The sequence below is a fragment of the Aulonocara stuartgranti genome, assembly GCF_965226115.1.
Source record: "Aulonocara stuartgranti genome assembly, chromosome: 2".
NCBI lineage: Eukaryota > Metazoa > Chordata > Actinopteri > Cichliformes > Cichlidae > Aulonocara > Aulonocara stuartgranti.
This window is the reverse complement of record NC_138940.1, coordinates 2,194,125-2,215,172: the sequence shown is the minus strand read 5'-3', so window position 1 is coordinate 2,215,172 and position 21,048 is coordinate 2,194,125. Positions and strand designations below refer to the sequence as shown.

Below are 21,048 nucleotides of genomic sequence, written 5' to 3'. Positions count from 1 at the left end.
AGTAAAATCACTCGAGTGGCAGATCTCACACATGCAGCCGTTTCATCTGCAGGAGCCCTTCTTATGCTGCAGGTCTGGCAGCATCGCTTTAAAGAAGGCTGCAGTAATGAATGAAAAGACAGCGATGTAACCAAACATTGTTATTTTATTATCATAAAAAGTAACACAATCCCCATTAGGCATTACATACACTACAACAACAGTAACACCAGTACGACACATCAAAGGGACTTTTGGATATTATAGACATTTTTAAAAATCCCTCCTTTTTATTATTTAAATTGTTTTGACTAGTTATAACAGATGAACATAATTTACAGGTATGACATATTGTCACCATTAGAAACATTGTTATTGTTGAGAATCTCCAGTCTTAAAAACAACCGCTAATGTTGAGGGAAGACATTTCATGGACTGTCACTGTAGAAACAGGGATTGTGCTGGAGAAGGGTTGATGTAAGGCCACTGGGCCAGGCGACAATGTGGAGGCTCGGGGTAGGGAGCAGTGCAAACATTAGAGATGAGAGACACGTGTTCCAGCAGGCACACAAAGCCCCATTTCACTGGTGGAACAAAGAAGGACCCCGCTGCTGTGGAACAAGAGCTAAAAACCTTCAAACGTGGTAAAAGAGATGCAGAGATTCATTTCTACTATTGAGGCTTCAACCTAGCTGTGACAGTAAGCCTAAGGTTTCTGTATCTGCAGGGACAGGACTCACTCTCAGTGGTGAAGGTGGAGCAGTGATATCGGGACTTATTCTCATCTTTCTATAGTCTTACAACGTGGGTACAAATGGCACAAACAACCTATGTGTAAAAGTATAATTGGGACTAAAATCCTAGTGTAAAGGTAGTAAGAAAAACTACCTACTCTAGGGAAAGAGCAGAGACGAGAACCTTATTACAGAGATAAAGGATGTTTCGCAGATTTGTTGAATAAAGGTGACTAAAACTGGTAAAAGTGGTAGAAACCTTCAGGCATGATTGACTAAGGGCTACAATTCTAGAATACTTAACATTGAACACTCTGTTCCAGAGAACAGAACATCCCTGAGGGATACAACCCAAGAACTGCAGGGGACCCGATGTAGAACAACACAGGGGAAAATGCAAAGACCAACAAATGACGTCAGTTACACAACAAGTGAAATGTGGATGTGAAATTGTTTTTTAATGAGAACTTTTCTGAAAGTCAGCACTGGATGGAGTAAAGGAAAAGAACAGTGACGTCGACACTTTGATATGTAGTGTGATAGTATATTTATGGTGCCCTCTAAAAGTCAACTGGAATCCAACACGAGCAGCTTTTACTCCACACTGTTCATGTGTCAGTTGAATATGCCGTATATACACAGACGGTAGGGTGAAATATCACTGTACCGTTAACCTACTCTTGGAGAGCACTGAATACATGTGTTTGTAAGACATTCGCAGGCTAGAGGCTAATGACAGTGATGTTTCAGACTGTCTTTCGCTTCTATGGAGGTAGTTGGTATAAGTAGAGAGAAACTTACCGGATGGCAACAGTGAAACAGAAAAAGGGATGAGAGGAAATCACTGCTAAAACACTACAGAGGTTGTGGAACCCAATTTCAAGCATGATTTATAACAATTTTCAAATGTAGCTTTTAGTTCACACATCACTGTGACGTAGTCAGGTGCTCCATCTGCCAGTCAGTCTGGACTCTGTGCTGCTGGCCAGTAAACGGGAGAATGGTCAGTGCCAGAGATATGCAAGCACAGCAGCCGTATGATACTATAATCTCACCATATTGTCTTCATTTTTAATTATAGTCTCGCTGACCACAAAACATCTTAGCACCAGGAGTGAAGAGCTCAAGGTTTTGATTCAAGCCGTTTGAAGACAAACTGAAGTATTTATAAACTTGATAAAAATATAAATCGGCGAAAAAGCTGTGCAAAAATACTAAAAATGTCAAATCCCTGTCTTTTTCTCTGTGTGTGTATACCAGACTGGATGCTTTGTTTGTTAGAGCTTGCATTCTGTGTTGGACTCTAAGTCACTACAAGTGCAACTGCAATGTTGTACATGGCACATTAACATGTAGCACAGACTTTGCTGTTCTCACACAAGGATTTATAACGTGAACTCTCATGCACTTCCTGTCTCTGGAACGTGGGCGGTTATTTTAGTAAACAAGTAAACGTTGACCCCTCATGTCCACTGATTAAAGCCGTTTCACATCGAGGAGTCTAAATTTTGTTGTTTGATTCACTTGTTCAGAGTTTTTTCCTTTATTGTGTTGTCTTGTCGAGGTAGTATTTCCAACAACGCGCTGCTTATAGTCTCCAGATTGTTGGTGGTGGTTACTGTGACTAGAATGACGATATCTGTATTATAGGAGGAAAGACGAGCAGTGAAATAAGCCGTAATAACGCCTGTAGAGCCTCAACAGCGTCTAAAACTCATCTAATAAATACGTCCAGAACCTGAATGAAATGAATCTCAACAAGAAAAGCGACTCAGGATACCAAGAAATATTTCATGTTACCTACACACATAATATACTACACAAATGTAGCTGTCGGTGTAGAGTATTGTAATGTATAGATTTATAATGTAAATCTGATCACTGATTTTGGGGGTTTTTCCTCTATGAGACTGGACAAGGGACTCTATGTCCACTGGACTAATAAGACAGTTTTTGGATGGACTGTAGCCAATGGACATGAAGGGTAACAAAAAGAACAAAAGGTAAAAGTCTGTAATCATCAATCTCATCTCTGGACCTGCAGCCGTCCATGTTTAACTGCTGCCTGCACAGAAACCGCCAACAGTGTCGGGGAGTTCAGATGGGCACCATAGACATAAGAAATGCTTCCATACATTCTACAGAAATGTTCTCGTATAAAACAAAACAACTGTCCTTTATAACCACTTCACATGTGTTGTTATGTTTTGGAGTGATGATAAAGGTTTTTATTGCCATTTTCTGTGGCACTGCACCTTAAAGGGTGTTGCCATTGGCAAATGTTATTTGAGGGCAAACAGAGACAAGTAATGAGTAAGAATTGGTTAGTGAAACTCTGGGAACCCCTTATAGGTCAGGAGGACTGATGCTTCTCAGGGTGTAATACCAGTTGACACCACAGGAGGGGGTTAAGTAATCTTAAGCAGCTGAATGGGCGTGAAAATAACATAACCTGAGATTACAGATTATCCAAGCATTCAGTCACTCGCTCAGTCACTCACTCACTCGAACCCACACGTATGAAAAACACAAAAGCTGTAGTGTGTAAACTAGAGGCTAGAGAATGACAGTGTGCAATATCCTGGTGTGTGTAGTTCTGTGTGAACGAGCTGCTTCCTGGGGATCTAACTTCCTGTCTGTCCATCCATATGTGTGTTAGCAGGTATAATCACAAAGGACCTGTCACAGCTGCACTGCCAGTCAGTCTGTCAGCTTTCACTGTAACAGTCCATGCAGACTGATTTTCTGACCAGTCCACTGGCTCTGTGTTCTGCCCAGCCCTTAGTTCTGACCCTAGACGCTGGTGATTGACGCAAGGCAGGCACTGGGCTTCTGGAGTTTTTCTGGTTGGGTGCCAGCAGGTTCCGGAATGGCACGGAAGGAGAAAGGAGGACCGTTTCCAGTGGTGATGTTGAGGTGGCCTGGGCTCAAGGCCAGATTCTGCCGTCGGTTACTCTCCACTATTGAAGAGGTGTTAGATGCTAAGCTCTCTCTCGTTCTGCAGAGTGACAGAGACACAATTAGAAATAACACAACCATAAGAGAAGGTTCTTCAAGCTGACATTGGTGTGTGTGTGTGTACATATATATACATACACATGTGTTTGTGTATATAAACTACCAGTCAAACGTCTGAGAACAGTTATACAGTTATTTGTTGCAGTCGTTCAAGTCCAGTGAACAGCTTGAAATGGTACAAAGGTAAGTGTTGAGCTGCCAGCGGTTTAAAACAAAGGTAAGGTCACCAAAACTGTAAAATAATGTACATTTCACAATTATACAAAAAGGCCTTTTTCAGGGACAACACGGGTAAACATTTTAAATCTGTTCTGCAGCAACGGAGGCTGATCAGCCTTGAAAGCTGCTGCTGTTACTTCCTACATGCACCGAGTTGGTCAGGGCTTCATCCTACAGCAGGATAAAGATCCCACACAGTCCAAGCTGTGGCAGAACCACCTCAGGAACAAAGAACAAGATGAGCTTGGAAACATGGAGGTCCGGCACAGTCTCCAGACCTAAACCCATCGAGCTGGTTTGAACTGGACAGAAGAGCGAAAGCAAAGCAGCTACAAGGTCCACATTCATGGGAACATCTGCTCCAGATGTGGGAGAAGATTTGATTTGTGTTGTAGAAAGAAGCCACGGCTGTGTTCAGCTGTTATATCACAGGGGGCGACTTTGATGAGTCAGAATATATTTGGTCTATAAACTGATTTTGATAGTTTTTTCACTCTAACTTCTTATTTGTCCTATGCTTTCATTTCAAAATGCAATGAGACATTAAACTGTATGATTTTCAATAAAAACTGGAAAAACTTTTGATTGGTATATATAGTAGCTGTTATTGTCATTATTATTATCTGCTAAACTGATATAACACTATAGCTACCTCAAATCTCACCTTCTATTGCACATCGCTTTTTGTCTAATTTTATTATTGTTATTATTACTATTATATTTATTATTGTGACCAATTTCATTCTTCATTTCAGAATCACTCAGAATCAGAATCCTGTGGTGACAGCCGACACAGTACAGACAGTAACTGACTAAACTAAATGAAATAACACATCACAGAGTTACATTTACAAAGGTATTGGCCTCTTTCCTATTTTTTGTATGTTTTTCACATTTAAATATTTCTTAAATGTTTCTTAAACTTAAATTTAAACATTAGACAAAGATAACAAGTTAACACAAAATGCAGTTTCTAAATAAAGGTTTTTATCATTAAGGGGAAAAATTGAGTCCTACATGGCCCCATGTGAAAAATACAAAGAGCTCAAATATAAATATCGCACAAACACAAAGTATCAGAATGAAAGACTTGTTGTGCAACCTGAATGATCTGAAGGATGACTTGTAGAGGCTCCCACAGGCTGGCTGGGATGGGCAAAGGAGACTCACTAAAGCTTTGTGTTTGCAGTGATCCAGAGTAGGATGGCACGGTTGGCTCCTTCAACTTGAATGGGCTCAGAAAAAACTGACCCCCTCCTCAGAGGCTGGAAGCATTTTGTTTTTCTAATGGAGGCTAAATCCTTGTGTTCAGCTTCCTCCTATAAAATGTTTGCAATTTTACTTAAAAAAGAATAAAATAAGACTTAAATATGTTTACCCAACATGAAGAAGCATGCTACGCTCACTAGTGTCCACAGTGATTGATGCTCTACCAGGTGCACACGGACCAGACCATCAACAAGAAGCTCAGTGAGAAGGCAACAATTGTTGTGCAGTTATTAAGAAATGAAAGAAATATTAAATTCCTATAAATCACCTTCTGTCTTGAATTCCATCCTATGAGGTAATTATGTTCAAAACAAACTTTATTTTCTAGTAAGAATGTACTGACTTTACTCACATATGTAGCACATATGTAAATCTATTGTCTGTTGCTACGTTGCGGACGGGGCCTCCACACCTAAACAGGAAAATGAGTCATTGCTGTTGTGAGCTCCAGTCAATATTACAGGCTGTGGTCAGCTGACCTGTGGTGCTGCTCCGACGTGCTCTTTGTGGATTTACACAACTAGATGTAAGCAGATGTTTCACGGGCTGTCTTAATGGGCGATCGTGGCTCAAGAGTTGGGAGTTCGCCTTGTAATCGGAAGGTTGCCGGTTCGAGCCCCGGCTTGGACGGTCTCGGTCGTTGTGTCCTTGGGCAAGACACTTCACCCACTGCCTACTGGTGGTGGTCAGAGGGCCCGGTGGCGCCAGTGTCCGGCAGCTTCGCCTCTGTCAGTGCGCCCCAGGGTGGCTGTGGCTACAATGTAGCTGCCATCACCAGTGTGTGAATGTGTGTGTGAATGGGTGGATGACTGGATATGTAAAGCGCTTTGGGGTCCTTAGGGACTAGTAAAGCGCTATATAAATACAGGCCATTTACCATTTATTTAATACCAGATGGTAAATGAAACTAAGCGTTATCAGCCTTGCACGTGTCCTGTCTACAGGAAGCGGTCTGAAAAGGGCTGGGAAAATCATCAGAGACCCCAGTCACCCATCACATGGACTCTTCACCCTCCTGCCCTCTGGGAGGCGCCACAGGAGCCTCCGGACTAAGACCACCAGGTACCGGAACAGCTTCTTCCCCACAGCTGTCAGACTCCTGAACTCTGCCTCCTGACATCTGACCCACGTTAAACACATGGACTGAACATACACACACCCACAATGGACAACTGTACCCTCAAACACACAATAATAACATGGACTGAACCACCACTCACAACCACCAGCACTTTATATAGCCTCTGTAGAAACTATCTACACCCTCACTTATCTTAACTGCACTACTGTATAGCTCTGTGTAAATAATCATTCTGTACATTCGATAATCTTTAATCCTACAACTGTTTACAACTTGCATAGTTCCCATTTCTGTATAGCTGTATATCTCAGATTCTGTAAAGTTATTTATTTCATATTCTGTATAGTTTTTCATATTTATATCCTATTCATATCCTGTACATAGCTTGTACTCACTACAGCCTGTACATACTTATAGTTATAGAATATTCACAACATACTTCATACCGTGTACATTATAACATACCATAATAGACCCATTTCTGTAATATACTCACATATCTATATTATTGCTAATATATATTGTAATATATCTATATCACTAAAGCACTTCTGGATGGATGCAAACTGCATTTCGTTGCCCTGTACCTGTGCATGTGCAATGACAATAAAGTTGAATTCTATTCTATTCTATTCTTATCTTTCTCCATCGCTGAGTTGGCTCTCGTTCTTTTGTCTCATTGGGGAAGCTAGCAGCTGTACTTTTTACTAGCAACAAGCTGCACACAGTTTGTATGCTTGCTGATATTTGTTGATCTGATAAAAACGTTGCATTTAAATTACCCACAACTTAAAAATCAGAACTCCATCTTTGAGCGCTCCTCGTCTGTCGGGCTAGCTAGATGCTGAAGTATCGTGACCACAGCTTCTGGACATCCGCACTAATTCCAGTGTTGACAAGACCAAAAGATAAACCACTGGCCCACTTTTAACTTGTAATAAATGATGCATAAATGACATTGTTTTGTCTCTCTCGTCTCTGTGTGTGCAATAGCCCCATGGTGGCAGATACATCATTTGGATCGACTCTCATGTGCTACTGTTTAGACTCTAATGGTTCTAATGTTTGAAGCAGTGCACTGACAGGAAGCACAACTCCCCTCTTAAATCAAAATGTAAGGAGTCCATGTACAAAGCTGTCAGAGAAATAAATACTCAGCTAAAGTACAGATACCAGAAAACTGTACTTAAGTACAATTAAGAAGTACTTCAGTACTTCACACCTCTCAATGACTTTTTAAGCAGTTCATACAGTATCACAGTCAATCGTGTTGACTAATGTATGGAGATCTGCCACTATCAGAGCAGTGATAATGTAACTGTAGGATCAAACCCTCGGTCCTATGAAATGCAGTTATCACATCAACCTTTTTTACTTAATAAAGTCTGAGTGGTCAAAGCTGTCATTGTGAGTATCATCAGCATGCAGTATCAAAAAGCTGCTGTCAGGGTTTAGCAAAGAGCTGAGGTGCCAGCTTTGTGGCTGTAAGCTCTCAGTTAAATTAGCATGATGATGCATTTACAAAAGCTGAAGAGGGTGAAAGAAATCTTTGGTGACCTAACAGTGCGCTGGTTCATGTACAAATATGTAGTCAGTTTACTCCAAGGGCAGCTTGTGAGTGTCAAACATTAGAGTGCGAAGGAGTAACTGTGCTAACAAAAGGAATACAGTGTAAGCAGAGGTTTTACACTCTGTACTGTTGCAGTTAAGGAAAATGAAAACAAGTCACTTCACTATAAAACTGGACTCGCCTGTTAGAAGTGTTTGGTAACTATGTGAGGTCTTTGGCACTGAAACTCAGGAGCACCGTTACAAACTGTTCCACCTTAAACATCAGAAATCTGTGTGTAACAGCTGACCTGTCTGTGTGTGTGTGTCTTTGTGTGCGTCTGTGTTGATAAAAGAACATGTTAATGATGTATCTCTGTACAGCTCTTAAACTTTTCATTAAAGTTGAGCACGACTTGGTTTCAATGAAACAATAAAAATGTCCCAAACTTACACAAATCACATTTTTATGATTGATTTAAATATTCTCCGAAGGGAAACTCCTAAAAGTAAATAAAGTGCCTTGAGGCCAGCCAACACAATAACTGCATCCACACCTTTCAGTTCCAAACAACTACTGGCCCTCTTTATGAAAGCCTGACAGAAGCTTTTTAACGTAAAAAGCGTGTTTTGCTGTGGTGCAGAGCGTTAGTAAATCTGGCCCTTGGACGTAGCTATTTTTTGCAGTTGACCTCATTACATATTTATTTGTAGGAACTTCTCTTTCAGTGCCATGGGGGGACCATAACAGAAGATGCATGCAGGCAATCAAGATAGTTTTTAAAGTGAGCCAGTGGATTAGTAGTGGATGTTTAACACAGTGAGAAATTAGTCCATAATGCACACGAGCAGCCCCACAGCTCAGCACCACACGTGCAGTCTCTGAGATCTGTGATATACATCATTCAGCCTGGTGTCAAAATGTCTTATACACTGTTATAGTCAGACATTCATTTCATACTGACTTTATTAGATACCTAGGCAGGTCAAACACACAGTAGGTCTGTACCTTTGATTTGTCAGACTTTCACTGGGTGACCTCCATAACACAAACCAAAAGGAATATCCATCCCCAGCAGGTATCCACTACACTATGGTGTCCCACTCCAGATGATCTAATAACAATGCAATTGATAAATGCAGTATAAGAGCAGCTTTTACATATGTGTCTCAAGGTCAATTCACATCAGTTAGAGGGAATTAAAGGGTAGGGCTGTGCGATATGACCAAAATCTCATATCCCGATATAAGACATCTATCGTCCGATAACAATATAAATCACACAAATGTAACATTTTCTGTAAACTCTGTGAATCTCCACTTGTGTGAAGTGTTTCCAGCTGTGCGTCATGTAGCTGGAGTCGAGTGTTTTAACCGATGCATGAAACGACACATTTTTAGACACAAGTTGTAACGGCGCCGTTTTCTTTGTGAGTATTTATTACACGGCGTGCTGCGGGGAGACGCCTGTTCTAACGTTGGAGTCTAAGGTTTATTTTTTAGCACCTGGCGGCTCTTTTTGCTTCTCATCTATAAATAATCTGCTCTTTCACGTGATTCAGTTTATTTTGAAAAGTCTCAACAGGATCTTGAGCTTTATTGTGAAAGGTTTATGTGGAACATAAACAAGCGAACACGCGATGCTGTTACCATCGTTGTTGCTAACGACAACGCATAAAAACAGGCGCTTCTGTAGTGTGGTTATATTAAATATAAGAGAAAGAGAGACGTTTAATAAATGAATACAGCCTCTACAGTGACATCAGAACCATGAACAAATATTGCTGTAAACAGTTTATTTTGCGACACCACGAAACAAACGATAGCGTAAAATGAAACGACAGACGTTTTTATATCGTCATCAGATATACATCGTTATATCGAACAGCCCTACTAAAGGGGAATAATCACGTTTAGAATACAAGAATAAGATTTTCTGTTAGGAACTGTTTGGGAACGTGCCCGGATCATGTGTGTGAGCTCTGCATCTGACAGCTTAGGTGGAGCACAGGGCTCATGAAGAAGGTTGCTGCAAACTATCCATACATTTTCCTCCACTTATGGAAGTCAGGAACGTGGTAATTTGAGATTAAATATCACTGATATCATTTATCTACACTTGATAAATGTAAAATGTCTCAATTAGATACTAAATTATAAAGTATATAGATTGACGAACAAAGGCTTAATCTGGGGTTTTATTATTCTGAAGTGCATCCACCCCCCATGTACAGTGTTGGTGTTTATGGCTGTAGTGTGTACAGTATAAATATTCTCACCGTGGGGAATTGAATCCACTGTCAACAGTGACCGAGCTGGAGTCCATACTGTCCAGCCGAGCAGAATGAGCTGACTGCTGGTTCTGACTGGGCTCCGGAAGGTTCTCTTTGACACCTGGGAAGGCAAGCGTTCTTTCAAACCTCCTCTGCAGATCCCTCTCTTTCTCTCTTTCCAGCAGCCATTGCATGGTTCCTGCTCCACCTCCTCCCATGACAGCAATGCTTCCTCCAGGCTTCTCATCCTCTCCTTGACTTTTCGCGCCTCCGTCTTCAAGTTCATCATCATCTGAAACATTGTAGTAGTCAAAGTTTGCATCTGCAGCACTGGATGTGGGTTCAGTCCCTTGTGATGGAGCAGATGATGTTGCCAACAGAGGCTTAGGAGCATCGAAGGCTTCTTGGGAATCAAGAGCATCGCAGGATGATGACAGATTTGAGGAGGCAAGGGCTGTGGGTTTTCTCAGAGAGCTGTAACCTGGCAAAGGCAGGCTAGGTGGAGGTTTGAAGAGCGTATCTTTACTAAAGATCTCCTTTCGTTTCTCCTGATTAGAAGAGGTGCTGTGGGCAGGTCGTCCATTAGAAAGAGGGAGGTCAGGGATAGAGAGGGGTATTGGTGGCAAGCTGCTGCCCTTAGGTCCCACCTTTGTTAAGTCCTCCCTATTTTCTGGTGGATGGGATGTCTGTCTATCAGTCTGCCTGTCAATACTACCTGGTTTTAATCCATCATGGCTGTTTTTGCCCAGAGTTCCCAGAGGAGCTGTTGATGTGAGAATAGCCTCAGAGGATCCAGGGCATTGGAAGTAATCATCGGGAGAGGCAGAGTTAGGCAGTGGTTTTGGTGAATATGCTGGGAGACTATCCCTGCTCTTACTCTTCTCCAAGTTCCTGCTCCCATCCAATCTCAGGGAATCCCCAGGCACCTTAGTGGAAGTGGGTGTGGCACGAGAGTAGTGAGAAGAGCTCTGATTAGCTCGCAGGGTGCCATCATCAGTATAGTAACGGCTCCGGTCATCATAATAATCGGGTGGTCCAATCAGTCCAGCTCCAAGCGGACCTTTAGAGTTGTCCATTGATCGGGAACGTTCCTTGGCCTTGTTGCTGCGTTCATTTCTGGATTTCCTCTCCTGGGTGTGGGAGTGCGAGCGGTGGACCTTAGAATGGTGGGCTGATTTGCCGTGACTTGGCTCAGGGAAAGGCATTTCTGTGCGTCGCTTGGCAAGCTCTCCGGACACATCCCACTCTGGAGTAACGGGCAGGTGTGAGGAGTCAAGAATGTTAGGGTTGCTGTGTGCCAGGTGGAGTCGGACCCTTTGCCGCTCCATGGCCACTGCCTGTTCCCTTGGTGACCGAGCCAGTGAGCATGAGTAACCTCTATAGTCCCTTTCGGCCAACTCTAAATGGGAACTGTCACTTGGCTCACAGCGAGTAGTCCTTGTCTTACTATGCGAGCGGCTAAGTTTGGTCTGGGACTGCTTTCTGTGTCTACCCCCACTTCTTCTACTTCTGGAGCTGTGATTGGCCGACGATGCTTTGCTCCTCTGAGCACGCTCTTCTTCAAGACGCTTCATGACTGCTGTGTGTCGAGCAAGATTCTCCACTGTGAGGTCAGGATTGATTCTACGGATAATCTCCATCTCTACGTGGCGTGGCAGCTGGCTGGGTACGTCCTCATCCCGTAGCGGCCATTCCTCGGGGGGGAACTGTGCAGAGAAGGTTGCAAGCTGCTTGGCCTTATCTTTCTTAAAACTCAAGCGAAACAACTTCAAACCAAACTTTCGACTTCCTGTAGCACTAGCTCCAGCTTGTTTCTCTATGTCTGCAGTTCCTGCTACCCCTCCTCCTGCTGCGCCCCCACCTCGGTGCTTGTTTAGTGTATCCGTCTTGAATGGGAACCCGAGTGAACTGCGGCTCTTTTCAGTGTTCGCTCCTGCTTGCTGAGGGGGTGTTTGTGGGGAGTGAGGTACCGAGTACGCCTCCCGGTGGTCTTTGGGGGATCGCCGCTGCAGGGTGGTGTGGTGGCTAGGGGGGTCGTCTCCACGATAACTGTTGTTGTAAAAAGAATCCCCACCTCCCCCGCTGTGATTCTGGTTGGACTTTGGGTGTGTTCGCTCTCGCACACCCCCGGAGGTGGAAGGGGTTATGGTGCCAGAGAGAGGGGAGGTGCACTGTGTCTGCTGATGCTGCTGCTGCTGGTTCTGATGTTGGTGTCGGTCAGCAGAACGCTCTTCCAAGTGATACCACTTGGAGCTAGTTCGGATTAGGCTTGGAGTAATGAAATAGGTTTGAGGAGTTACGATAAAATATCCATCAGGTGTCGGGTAGATCTTCCGCTCACGGACCAGCATGTTCAGAGTATGGCGCAAAACCTCCTCCGTTGGTGTAGGTACACCTGACCAAAGACAGAGACATGAAGCAGTAAGTCCACTGGCTCTTTACAAAGACCTCATTTAAACCCGCCCCCTAACATAATTAACTAAAAAACAAACATACAATCCAGGATTTTTATTAATCATACTATGTTTAAAAGCAAAAATTCCCTTGCCACAGAAATGTTATTGTTTGGCCCACACGTGTACACTAAAAGCTCTAAAGATTAGTTCCAGAGTGAAGATTTGAAATAACTTCAACGTCAGTGAGGACAGAAAAGGTTTCATTTTGCAATATCAATATCAAAGGTATGTACCTTTACCCCCTTTTTCAACATCAGCCAGTATTTCTGACTAAAGTAATATTTCTACCTGCTAACCCAGAACAGGTTAGTGGTATAACAGATAACCTGTACCCTGGAGAGGAAATGGCATCTCACTAATTTAGATCTTCATTTAGCCCAGAAAAATGTTTATTGTAAATTGTAAAGCTAGGACATCTTACTATTCATTACTGATTAAAGAAAATAATAACAGCCGCAGGTTTCTTTTCAGTGAGGGAGCCAGTCTGACAAAGAGGAAGAATTCTGTTGTGCCAGGCACTCCTTTAACCTTAAACAGCAATGACTTCATGAATTTCTTTACAAATTTTAACCATTTGAGGAAAAAATTATACATCTCACAGACGTATCATTATATACAGCGGCATCCAGTACTATTGATCTTTACAGAGACTCTATAGTTAATTTCAGTAATCACTTCCTAAAAAAACCCATCAACATGAAGTCTCAGAAAACTGCTCAAAGAAGACCTACTATTAATAAATGCTTCAATCTTAAATATGATCAAAATGGCACCACATGCCTTTAAGGTGGGAATTCATATCCATATCGCGATATAATCTGAAGCATGTGCAGTAACGATATATATTGCAATATATTCTTTTCTTCTGTATAACGTATTTCGCTACCTTATCGTGGTGGAGGGGTTTGTGTGTCCCAGGGATCCCAGGGGCTATGTTGTCTGGGGACTTTTGCCCCCTGGTAGGGTCTCCCATGGCAAATTGGCCCTGGGTGAGGGACCAGACAAAGAGCGATTCATAAGACCCTTATGAAAAGGACACCGAGGGAACAGTTTACCCTGCCCGGGATAGGGTTACCGGGGCCCCGCCCTGGAGCCAGGCCCGGGGAGGGTGCCCGAGGGCGAGCGTCTGGTGGCCGGGCCTTAGTCCATGGGGTCCGGCCGGGCACAGCCCGAAGAGGAGACATGGGCCCATCCTCCCGCAGGCCCACCACCCGCAGGAGGCGCCATAGGGGTCGGGTGCATTGTGTGCCGGGTGGCGGCCAGGCTTAGGCTGCTGCCCCCGCGACCCGGCCCCGGACAAAGCGGATGAAGATGGATGGATGGATGGATGGATTCTTTTCTTCTGTATAACGTATTTCCCACACTATAAGCACACTTAAAATCCTTTAATTTTCTCAAAAATCGAGATTGTGCCTTATGTATGAATTCTGGTTGTGCTTACTGACCTCGAACTGATTTTGGCTGCAGAAATCTGTTAAAAAATGTTTTAGTACAACTTTGGTTGATAGATTGTCAGAGCATTACGGCTGCCGTAGTGAGGAGCTTCACGGAGTATCTGGGTCCAAAACTCCGTCAACTTCAGGTCCCAAAGTCAAACAAACGCTGAGAGTTAAAAACGGTCTAAATTCTTTCATCTTTAATAAAATCATCAGCGTTGCTGCTTTACCAGGTGAAACTATGAAGTTTAACATCCAGGCATACATGAAAACAGAATTTATTAAATTTAACGGAGTTAGAAGTTACCAGGAAGTTAGCTCGCTAGTTTCCACCTAAAGATGACATACCATGTTCTGACAGAGATTTCTGAGAAAATTCAAACGTACAGCTCTCCTATCACTTCCAACATAAATGAAGACAGAAAACTAAACAGCATGACGTTTGTAGGGTTACTGAAGTTGGGCTAGCTGGTATATAATGTTGTGCTACGTGATTGCTAGCGACACAGCTATGTTAGCATAACATTAGCACAGTGAAGCTGGAGGATGAACGCCAACTTTTTTCCACTCGATAAAAGTTAACGTGAGGGATTCTGGTGGTCAGGGACAAATGCAGTCGCATAGCAGGATGCTGTACACGAGCCAAACTTCAGTCAGGAGAACAACTGAGATTATTCATCCACAATACGAGGTTAGTCATTCATATACTGCAACAACATGGGAACAGAGTAGCTGTGAGAGAATTCAACATTAATGAATCAATGTTACGGAAGTGGAGGAAGCGCAGTTTTTGGCTTTCCCCATATTTCAAAAGTGCTTCATCTTTGCTATGACTGTCGCCCGCCATAATTTGTAGATGATAATGGTTGTAGCCGCTGCGATCAGTGTTGCCAACTCCTCAGTAAGGAAAATCGCTATTGGTTGTCGTAAAAGTCGCTAGAAGTCGCTAAATGACATCATCGCCTAATTTGCATAATTGGTCATGCTAATCTAATTGTAACCTGTGTTGTTAGAGAGAGAAATAACATCGTGGAAGAGACATAAAGTGAGTAAAAAATGTCCTAAATGCATTTAGAGTTTATTTAGAACTACAAATTAAATTTATTTTAGCAATTATTGTTTTTTTTAATGTCACAATTCCAACCCTGCTCCTTTACTCGGGCTTGGACCGGCAAAAGTGACCCGAAATAGGCGCTCTGGTGGAGTTACTTTGTGTGTGTGTTTATAAGTAGTTTTAAACCTTGTGTTCCATAAAACAGCATAAGAGTAAAAGAAGAACAGACTGCGTTACAGCACCCGCTGCTTGTTGAGAGTAAAAGCGATACGTGCTTTCACGTCTTTTTTAGAGACTTTTTTTAGAAAAAAAGTTGCTAAGGGGTCTGAAAACTCGCTAAATATAGCGACAAAGTCGCTAAGTTGGCAACACTGGCTGCGATGCTTTCGACCAAAACAGGGGCAGCTTGATGACATCATCAACATGCGCTATCGCGATATAGTCAAAATCTCTATCGTTGGCCAAATTTATATCGTTTCTATCGTATATCATTTATATCGCCCACCCCTAGTGGGAATAATTAAACAGCTTGATCCAGCTGTCTGAACTAATTATACGCCAATCTATAAAGTTCCTTTTAACCCAAATGTTCTTGAAAGAGTAGTTGTAAAACAGCTAACTGATCTTCTGTAGAGGAAATGTTTAGTTTAAGGGTTTAAGTTGGGTTTCAGAACTTATCACAGTACAGAATCAGCAGCAAAGATTACAAATCATCTTATGGCCTCTGACAGTGGAAGCAAAGTCACTGCCTTTCTCTAAAACCACCGATGGTTTTAGAGAAAGGCAGTGAAGTAGGCGTCCCTGTCAGCCCTTAGGAATCGAATGCAGTCTTCTACAGATCTACACTCAAGGTTTGCAGGATGATATGCTAACGGCTCTCTACCCTGACAAAACCGCACACAGCCAATCTGGTGTCACATGGCTGCTATGAGTAAACACCATGAGTATTACTTTACCCATTGTAAATAACCAACATCATCATCAGTTTAAGTTTATGGACTGGTAAACAGCACAGGAAAATCTGTTTATTCTTTTTGGGTTACAAAAATGTACCCTGGAGTGAAAAGTGATTCTATTTCAATCCTCATGGGATTTTCTCTGCAATTTTTTTTATTGATTTTTCTTCTTTGTTCTACTTTGTTGCTTACTGTTACTTTTTCTTTCCGTAACTAACCCCTCAATCTCCATGTTTCTCTTTTCTTTTTTAGCATCTCCTTCACTCACTCCTCTACCAGTCTGGAGTTATTACTGTCAGTTACATCATAGCAGCTTTTCACTGCATCCAGACTGATGCAATACAAGATAGACTGCATGCACAGAAACAGTGAGTGTTTGTTCAGCCACCTCAATCGTGCTAAGACGATGACCAGGTAGCGAGAGTAATAAGACACAGTGAATCGCTTGAAAAATTTCTTTGTTGAATTAGGAGGGGTTTAGTATGTTATGGTTCAAAGAATAATGTTTCATAATGCATGGTACACAATATGATGAACATTGCTGAAGCAGTGTGGGATCGTCTTGACAGAGAGAACAAAAGGCAGCCAACATTCAAAGAAGAACTTCAATAAGCCCAGAAAACTATTCTTGGAGACTACTTAAAGAAATTACAAGAAAGCTCACCTAACAGAGTTCAGGTGAGGTTGAAGAATAAAGGTGGTCATACCAAATATCAATTTTCAAGCTAATTAGAATTGTTTCACTGCCTTATACACTACCGGTCAAAAGTTTTAGAAAACCCCAATTTTTCCAGTTTTTATTGAAAATTATGCAATTTAGTTCAAGTTCAGTTCAAGTTCAAATTTTATTCGCCACATGCAGTGGCAGGTTACCCAGCAGTGGAATGAACCCGCCCCCCGACCTTACACACACAACACAGACATCACATGGGGATACAAGTCAGAGAACGGTTGCATTACAGAAAAAAACAGTGAAATGTACACTACAATGGGAAAGTACAAGAGGGAAAAAAAGAGACCTCTACTCATGCTGGGCTACAGGAGGACAGCATGAGAACAGGAAACAAAAAACTCCTCTGCACAGAAAGCACATAAATGTCCACAGCACAACATTATGAAGCACGTGACCAGCAACAGAGGTGGGTAGGGGATGAGGCAACACAGCAGCCATCCTGCCACTGCACCGACTCTCCAGCGCGGGCCCAGACCCGCCTCGTGTTCCCAGGATGCAACAAGCATCGAAGGCATTGGAAGGGGAGGGGGGATGAGTGAGTGCTTATCAGTGTAAGTGTATATGTGTGTGCGTGTCCATAGTTCAGACAGTGTCCTTTGCCCTGCCAGGCTAAGCAAACAGACTGTGCCGGACCTCCATGTTTCCAAGCTCACCATCTTGTTCTTTGTTCCTGAGGTGGTTCTGGCACAGCTTGGACTGTTTGGGGTCTTTATCCTGCTGTAGGATGAAGCCCTGACCAACTAGGTCCATACCAGAGGATCCTGCATGGTGCTGCAGAATGCTGTGGTAGCTGTTCTGGTTCAGGGAGCCTTTGATGGTGAAGGAAACTGGACTCACTGACACCTTGACTTTCTTTGCAGGTTCTCTGTAGGACAGACCTACATTTATAAGTGTTATGATGGTCTGTCTCTCCTCCACTGTTAATTGTCTGTTTCTTACCATTTCTGTAGCAACACTCTACTTTCTGCAGTACGATACTGTTCAACTGATGCTCACGAAGGTATGGTACCACAGTGTGTTCAACACTGCTTTATGCAGACAGAGGGGGCTGGAAGTAATCTAGAAAAGTTGGAACACCTGTAGGAATTAGTAGCACCATCTTTCAAGGCTTAATCAACCTCCATTGCTGCAGAGCAGATTTTAAATTGTTAAGGGGTGTCTGTCATGATCCTGGGTCCTTTTGACCCAGCGTTTTGTGTTTTCTCTTCGCGATTTTGGTTCTGTTCTCTAATTGGTGTTTACCCTGTTCCCCCCTTTGTGTTCCTGTTTTATTGTGAAGGTCTGCGTCTTATGTGAGTGTTTTCAGTTTGCCTCCCTGGTCTCGTCATGTTAATCACTCCCAGCTGTGTCTCCCACCTGTGTGTAATCTCCCTGTGTTCTCTGAGTGTATTTAAGTTGTATTTTCTGTCTTGGTAATCGCTGGTTCGTCTGTGTTGTTTCCCCTCGGTCTCCCCGTATGTATTTCTCCGGACCTCCCTGCATCCTCATTCTGGTTTGTCTTATTAGTTTACCCAGTTTAGGTTTCCGGTTTCATGCTTTGTCGCCACCGCTGTTTGTACTCACACCCCTGTAAATAAACACTCATCTGCACCAGAGCTGCCGCATTTTGGGTCCTATTTCATATTCCACACGGCTTGCCCCGGCAAACCGTGACAGTGTCGAACTCCAGGCCTCAAGGGCCGGTGTCCTGCAGGTTTTATATCCCACCCTTGGGTAACCTTACCTTTGTTTTAAAACTCTCACAGTTCCCTTTGTATTATTTCAAGCTGTTCATTGGACTTGAACGACTTGAACTGCAATAAATAACTGGAAAAACTGGGCTGTTCTCAAACTTTTGAAAAGTAGCGTATATTGTATTTCCATTAATGTGTGCACATTCAGTCATTTGAGAGTGTCGCAGAATAGAGCTGCTACTCTTGAACATCAAAAGCAGTGAGTTGAGGTGGTTCTGACATCTGACAAGATCCTCCTGGGCGGTTCCAGGCATGTCCTACAGGGAGGAGGCCCTGTGGACCTCTCTGCTGCCCCAGTCACCCAGCCCGGATAAGTGGGAAGAAATACCTGGGTGATGTGTTTCAAAGAATCTTTCAATGAATGAGAATGAGATCTATTCAACTCATTTTAATTCTGTTTAATTTATATAAAGCAAAATCATTAAATAACAGTCACCTCAAGGTGCTTTATATTATAAGGCAAAAACCCAACCATAACCATAATCCAGATGTATAACTGACTGATTATAATCACTGTGGCACATGAGCATTTATTCAGCTTCATTCAATCATTCTGGCTGGTTTGGAGGTGATCAAATGCTCACTACACTCAATGACAACTTCCTGTTGTGTCCACAATTTCGACACTCTGATCTCAGACTGAGGCCGATGTCTAATTGTTCCTGATAAATTAAAGTGATCAGTGCGTTGTAGGAAGACGCAACCAAAAGGCATAAAAAGGTTTTTTATGCCTTTTGGTTGCGTCTTCCTAATTTATCAGGAACAATCAGACATCGGCCTCAGTCTGAACTCGGACTCTTCTTCAGACTGGGCCGACAGCACCCAAGCTGAGATTGTGAGACGCCCGTTATTGTCAGGAACAGCAATCACCTCCATCAGCAAACAGCAGAGAGCACCCTGAGGGCGTCCATATCGTTGCTGTGGACTTTAAATGAGGCATGTTTGAAATGTGTAGAAAATGTGACAGTAACAGTTGTTCCTAACTGAAAACCTTGGATGATGAGTGGAGTGCAGGCTCAGATCAGAACTTGAAACTCGGCCTTCAGGCTGAGGGACAGGTCTCTATACAGCAATGCAAGAGCCAAGAGGAGGGGCACCAAACAGGCCAAGGTGGGAGGCAGGAGGAGGATATAGGGCCTCCTCTACAACAATAACCCCCTCCAGGTGTAGAGAGGGATCCAAGCATTCATCAACTCCAAAGGCCGGAGCCCCCTGACCGCCAAAAGCAGCCTCAAATTCACAGTGGAGCTCAACACCTTCTTTGCTCGATTTGAGACCACCCCTCCCCAGCACCCTCTACCCCCGAATTCCCCACCACCAACCCTCTCCCTCAGGAACATGAGGTCAGGAGGAGACTGAGAGCGATGAACCCAAAGCATCCCAGGGATGGTGGTTAAAGCTTGCGTGGACTAACTGGCAGGGATCCTTACCAGGCTGTTTGATCTCTCCCTGACTCATGCCATGGTCCCCACCTGTCTGAAGGCCTCCACCATCATTCCCATCCCCCAAAACACTGGCATAGACATTGTCAATGACTACATACATTCATAGTCTTCACGCCTATAGTCATTTGAGTGGATAGTGTCTCAGCACATCACCTGCTCCTGGATCAAAAACTTCTTGACAAACCGGCCCCCACATCTACCTCGCACTGTCACTCAGCATCGGATCCCCACAGGGCTCTCAGCCCCCTAGTTTGGTCTCCTACTGCCAGGGTTTTTGGTACACAGGGGCCACAACTGAGAACAGGAAGGCTGCGCAGAGGATAATTAACACTGCCCAAAAAAATCATTGGCTGCCATCACTAGATCCTCCTGTCTCAGGAAAACCAGGGCCATCACAGGTGACCCACTGCACCCCACCCACCACCTGTTTGAGCCGCTGCCCTCTGGTCAATCAAGTCCCACACCTGAGACTCGCTAACATCTATTCTGTTTTAGCTATTAGCAAACTTACAGATGGAATAGCAAACTTCCTTTAATGTTTAAATCTGAAAGAGGACTGCAGCTATGACAAACCTGGCAACCTCAGCAACCTTTTATTCTAATAGTTAGCAACTTTTCCAGTAGGGGTGGGCGGTATAAACGGTATATGGTAGAAATGATTAAATTTGGCCAACGATAGAGATTCTGACTATACCGCTCTACTGCAATAGAGCATGTTGATGATGTCATCAAGCTGCCCCTGTTTTGGTCAAAAGCATGGCAGCGGCTACAACCATTATCATCTACAAATTATGGCGGGCGACAGTAATAGCAAAGAGATGAAGCACTTTTGAAATATGGGGAAAGCCAAAAACTGCGCTTCCTCCACTTCTGTAACATTGATTCATTAATGTTGAATTCTCTCACAGCTGCTCTGTTCCCATGTTGTTGCAGTATATTAATGACTAACCTCGTATTGTGGATGAATGATCTCAGTTGTTCTCCTGACTGAAGTTTGGCTCGTGTACAGCATCCTGCTATGCGATTACATTTGTCCCTGACCACCAGAATCCCTCACGTTAACTTTTATCGAGTGGAAAAAGGTTAGTGTTAATCCTCCAGCTTCACTGTGTTT

The 21,048-nt window shown here is 43.2% G+C and overlaps 1 protein-coding gene across 4 annotated transcripts in view; it reads right to left on the bottom strand.

The window, feature by feature from the left end:
- Positions 1 to 127: 127 nt before the first annotated feature.
- The window catches only part of stox2b (storkhead box 2b), a 49,806-nt gene continuing 28,885 nt past the window's right edge, over positions 128 to 21,048 (bottom strand). For 3 of the 4 annotated variants that reach the window (XM_082552692.1, XM_082552694.1, XM_082552693.1), the window contains 2 exons: positions 10,128 to 12,516; positions 128 to 3,711 (listed from right to left, as the gene is read on the bottom strand). In XM_082552692.1, coding sequence (XP_082408818.1) covers positions 3,507 to 3,711; positions 10,128 to 12,516 — 2,594 coding nt within the window. In that variant the 3' untranslated portion in view covers positions 128 to 3,506. Of the gene's footprint in view, positions 3,712 to 10,127; positions 12,517 to 14,022; positions 14,112 to 21,048 lie in introns of those variants that run through there. The other variant, XM_082552695.1, reaches the window with a different exon arrangement.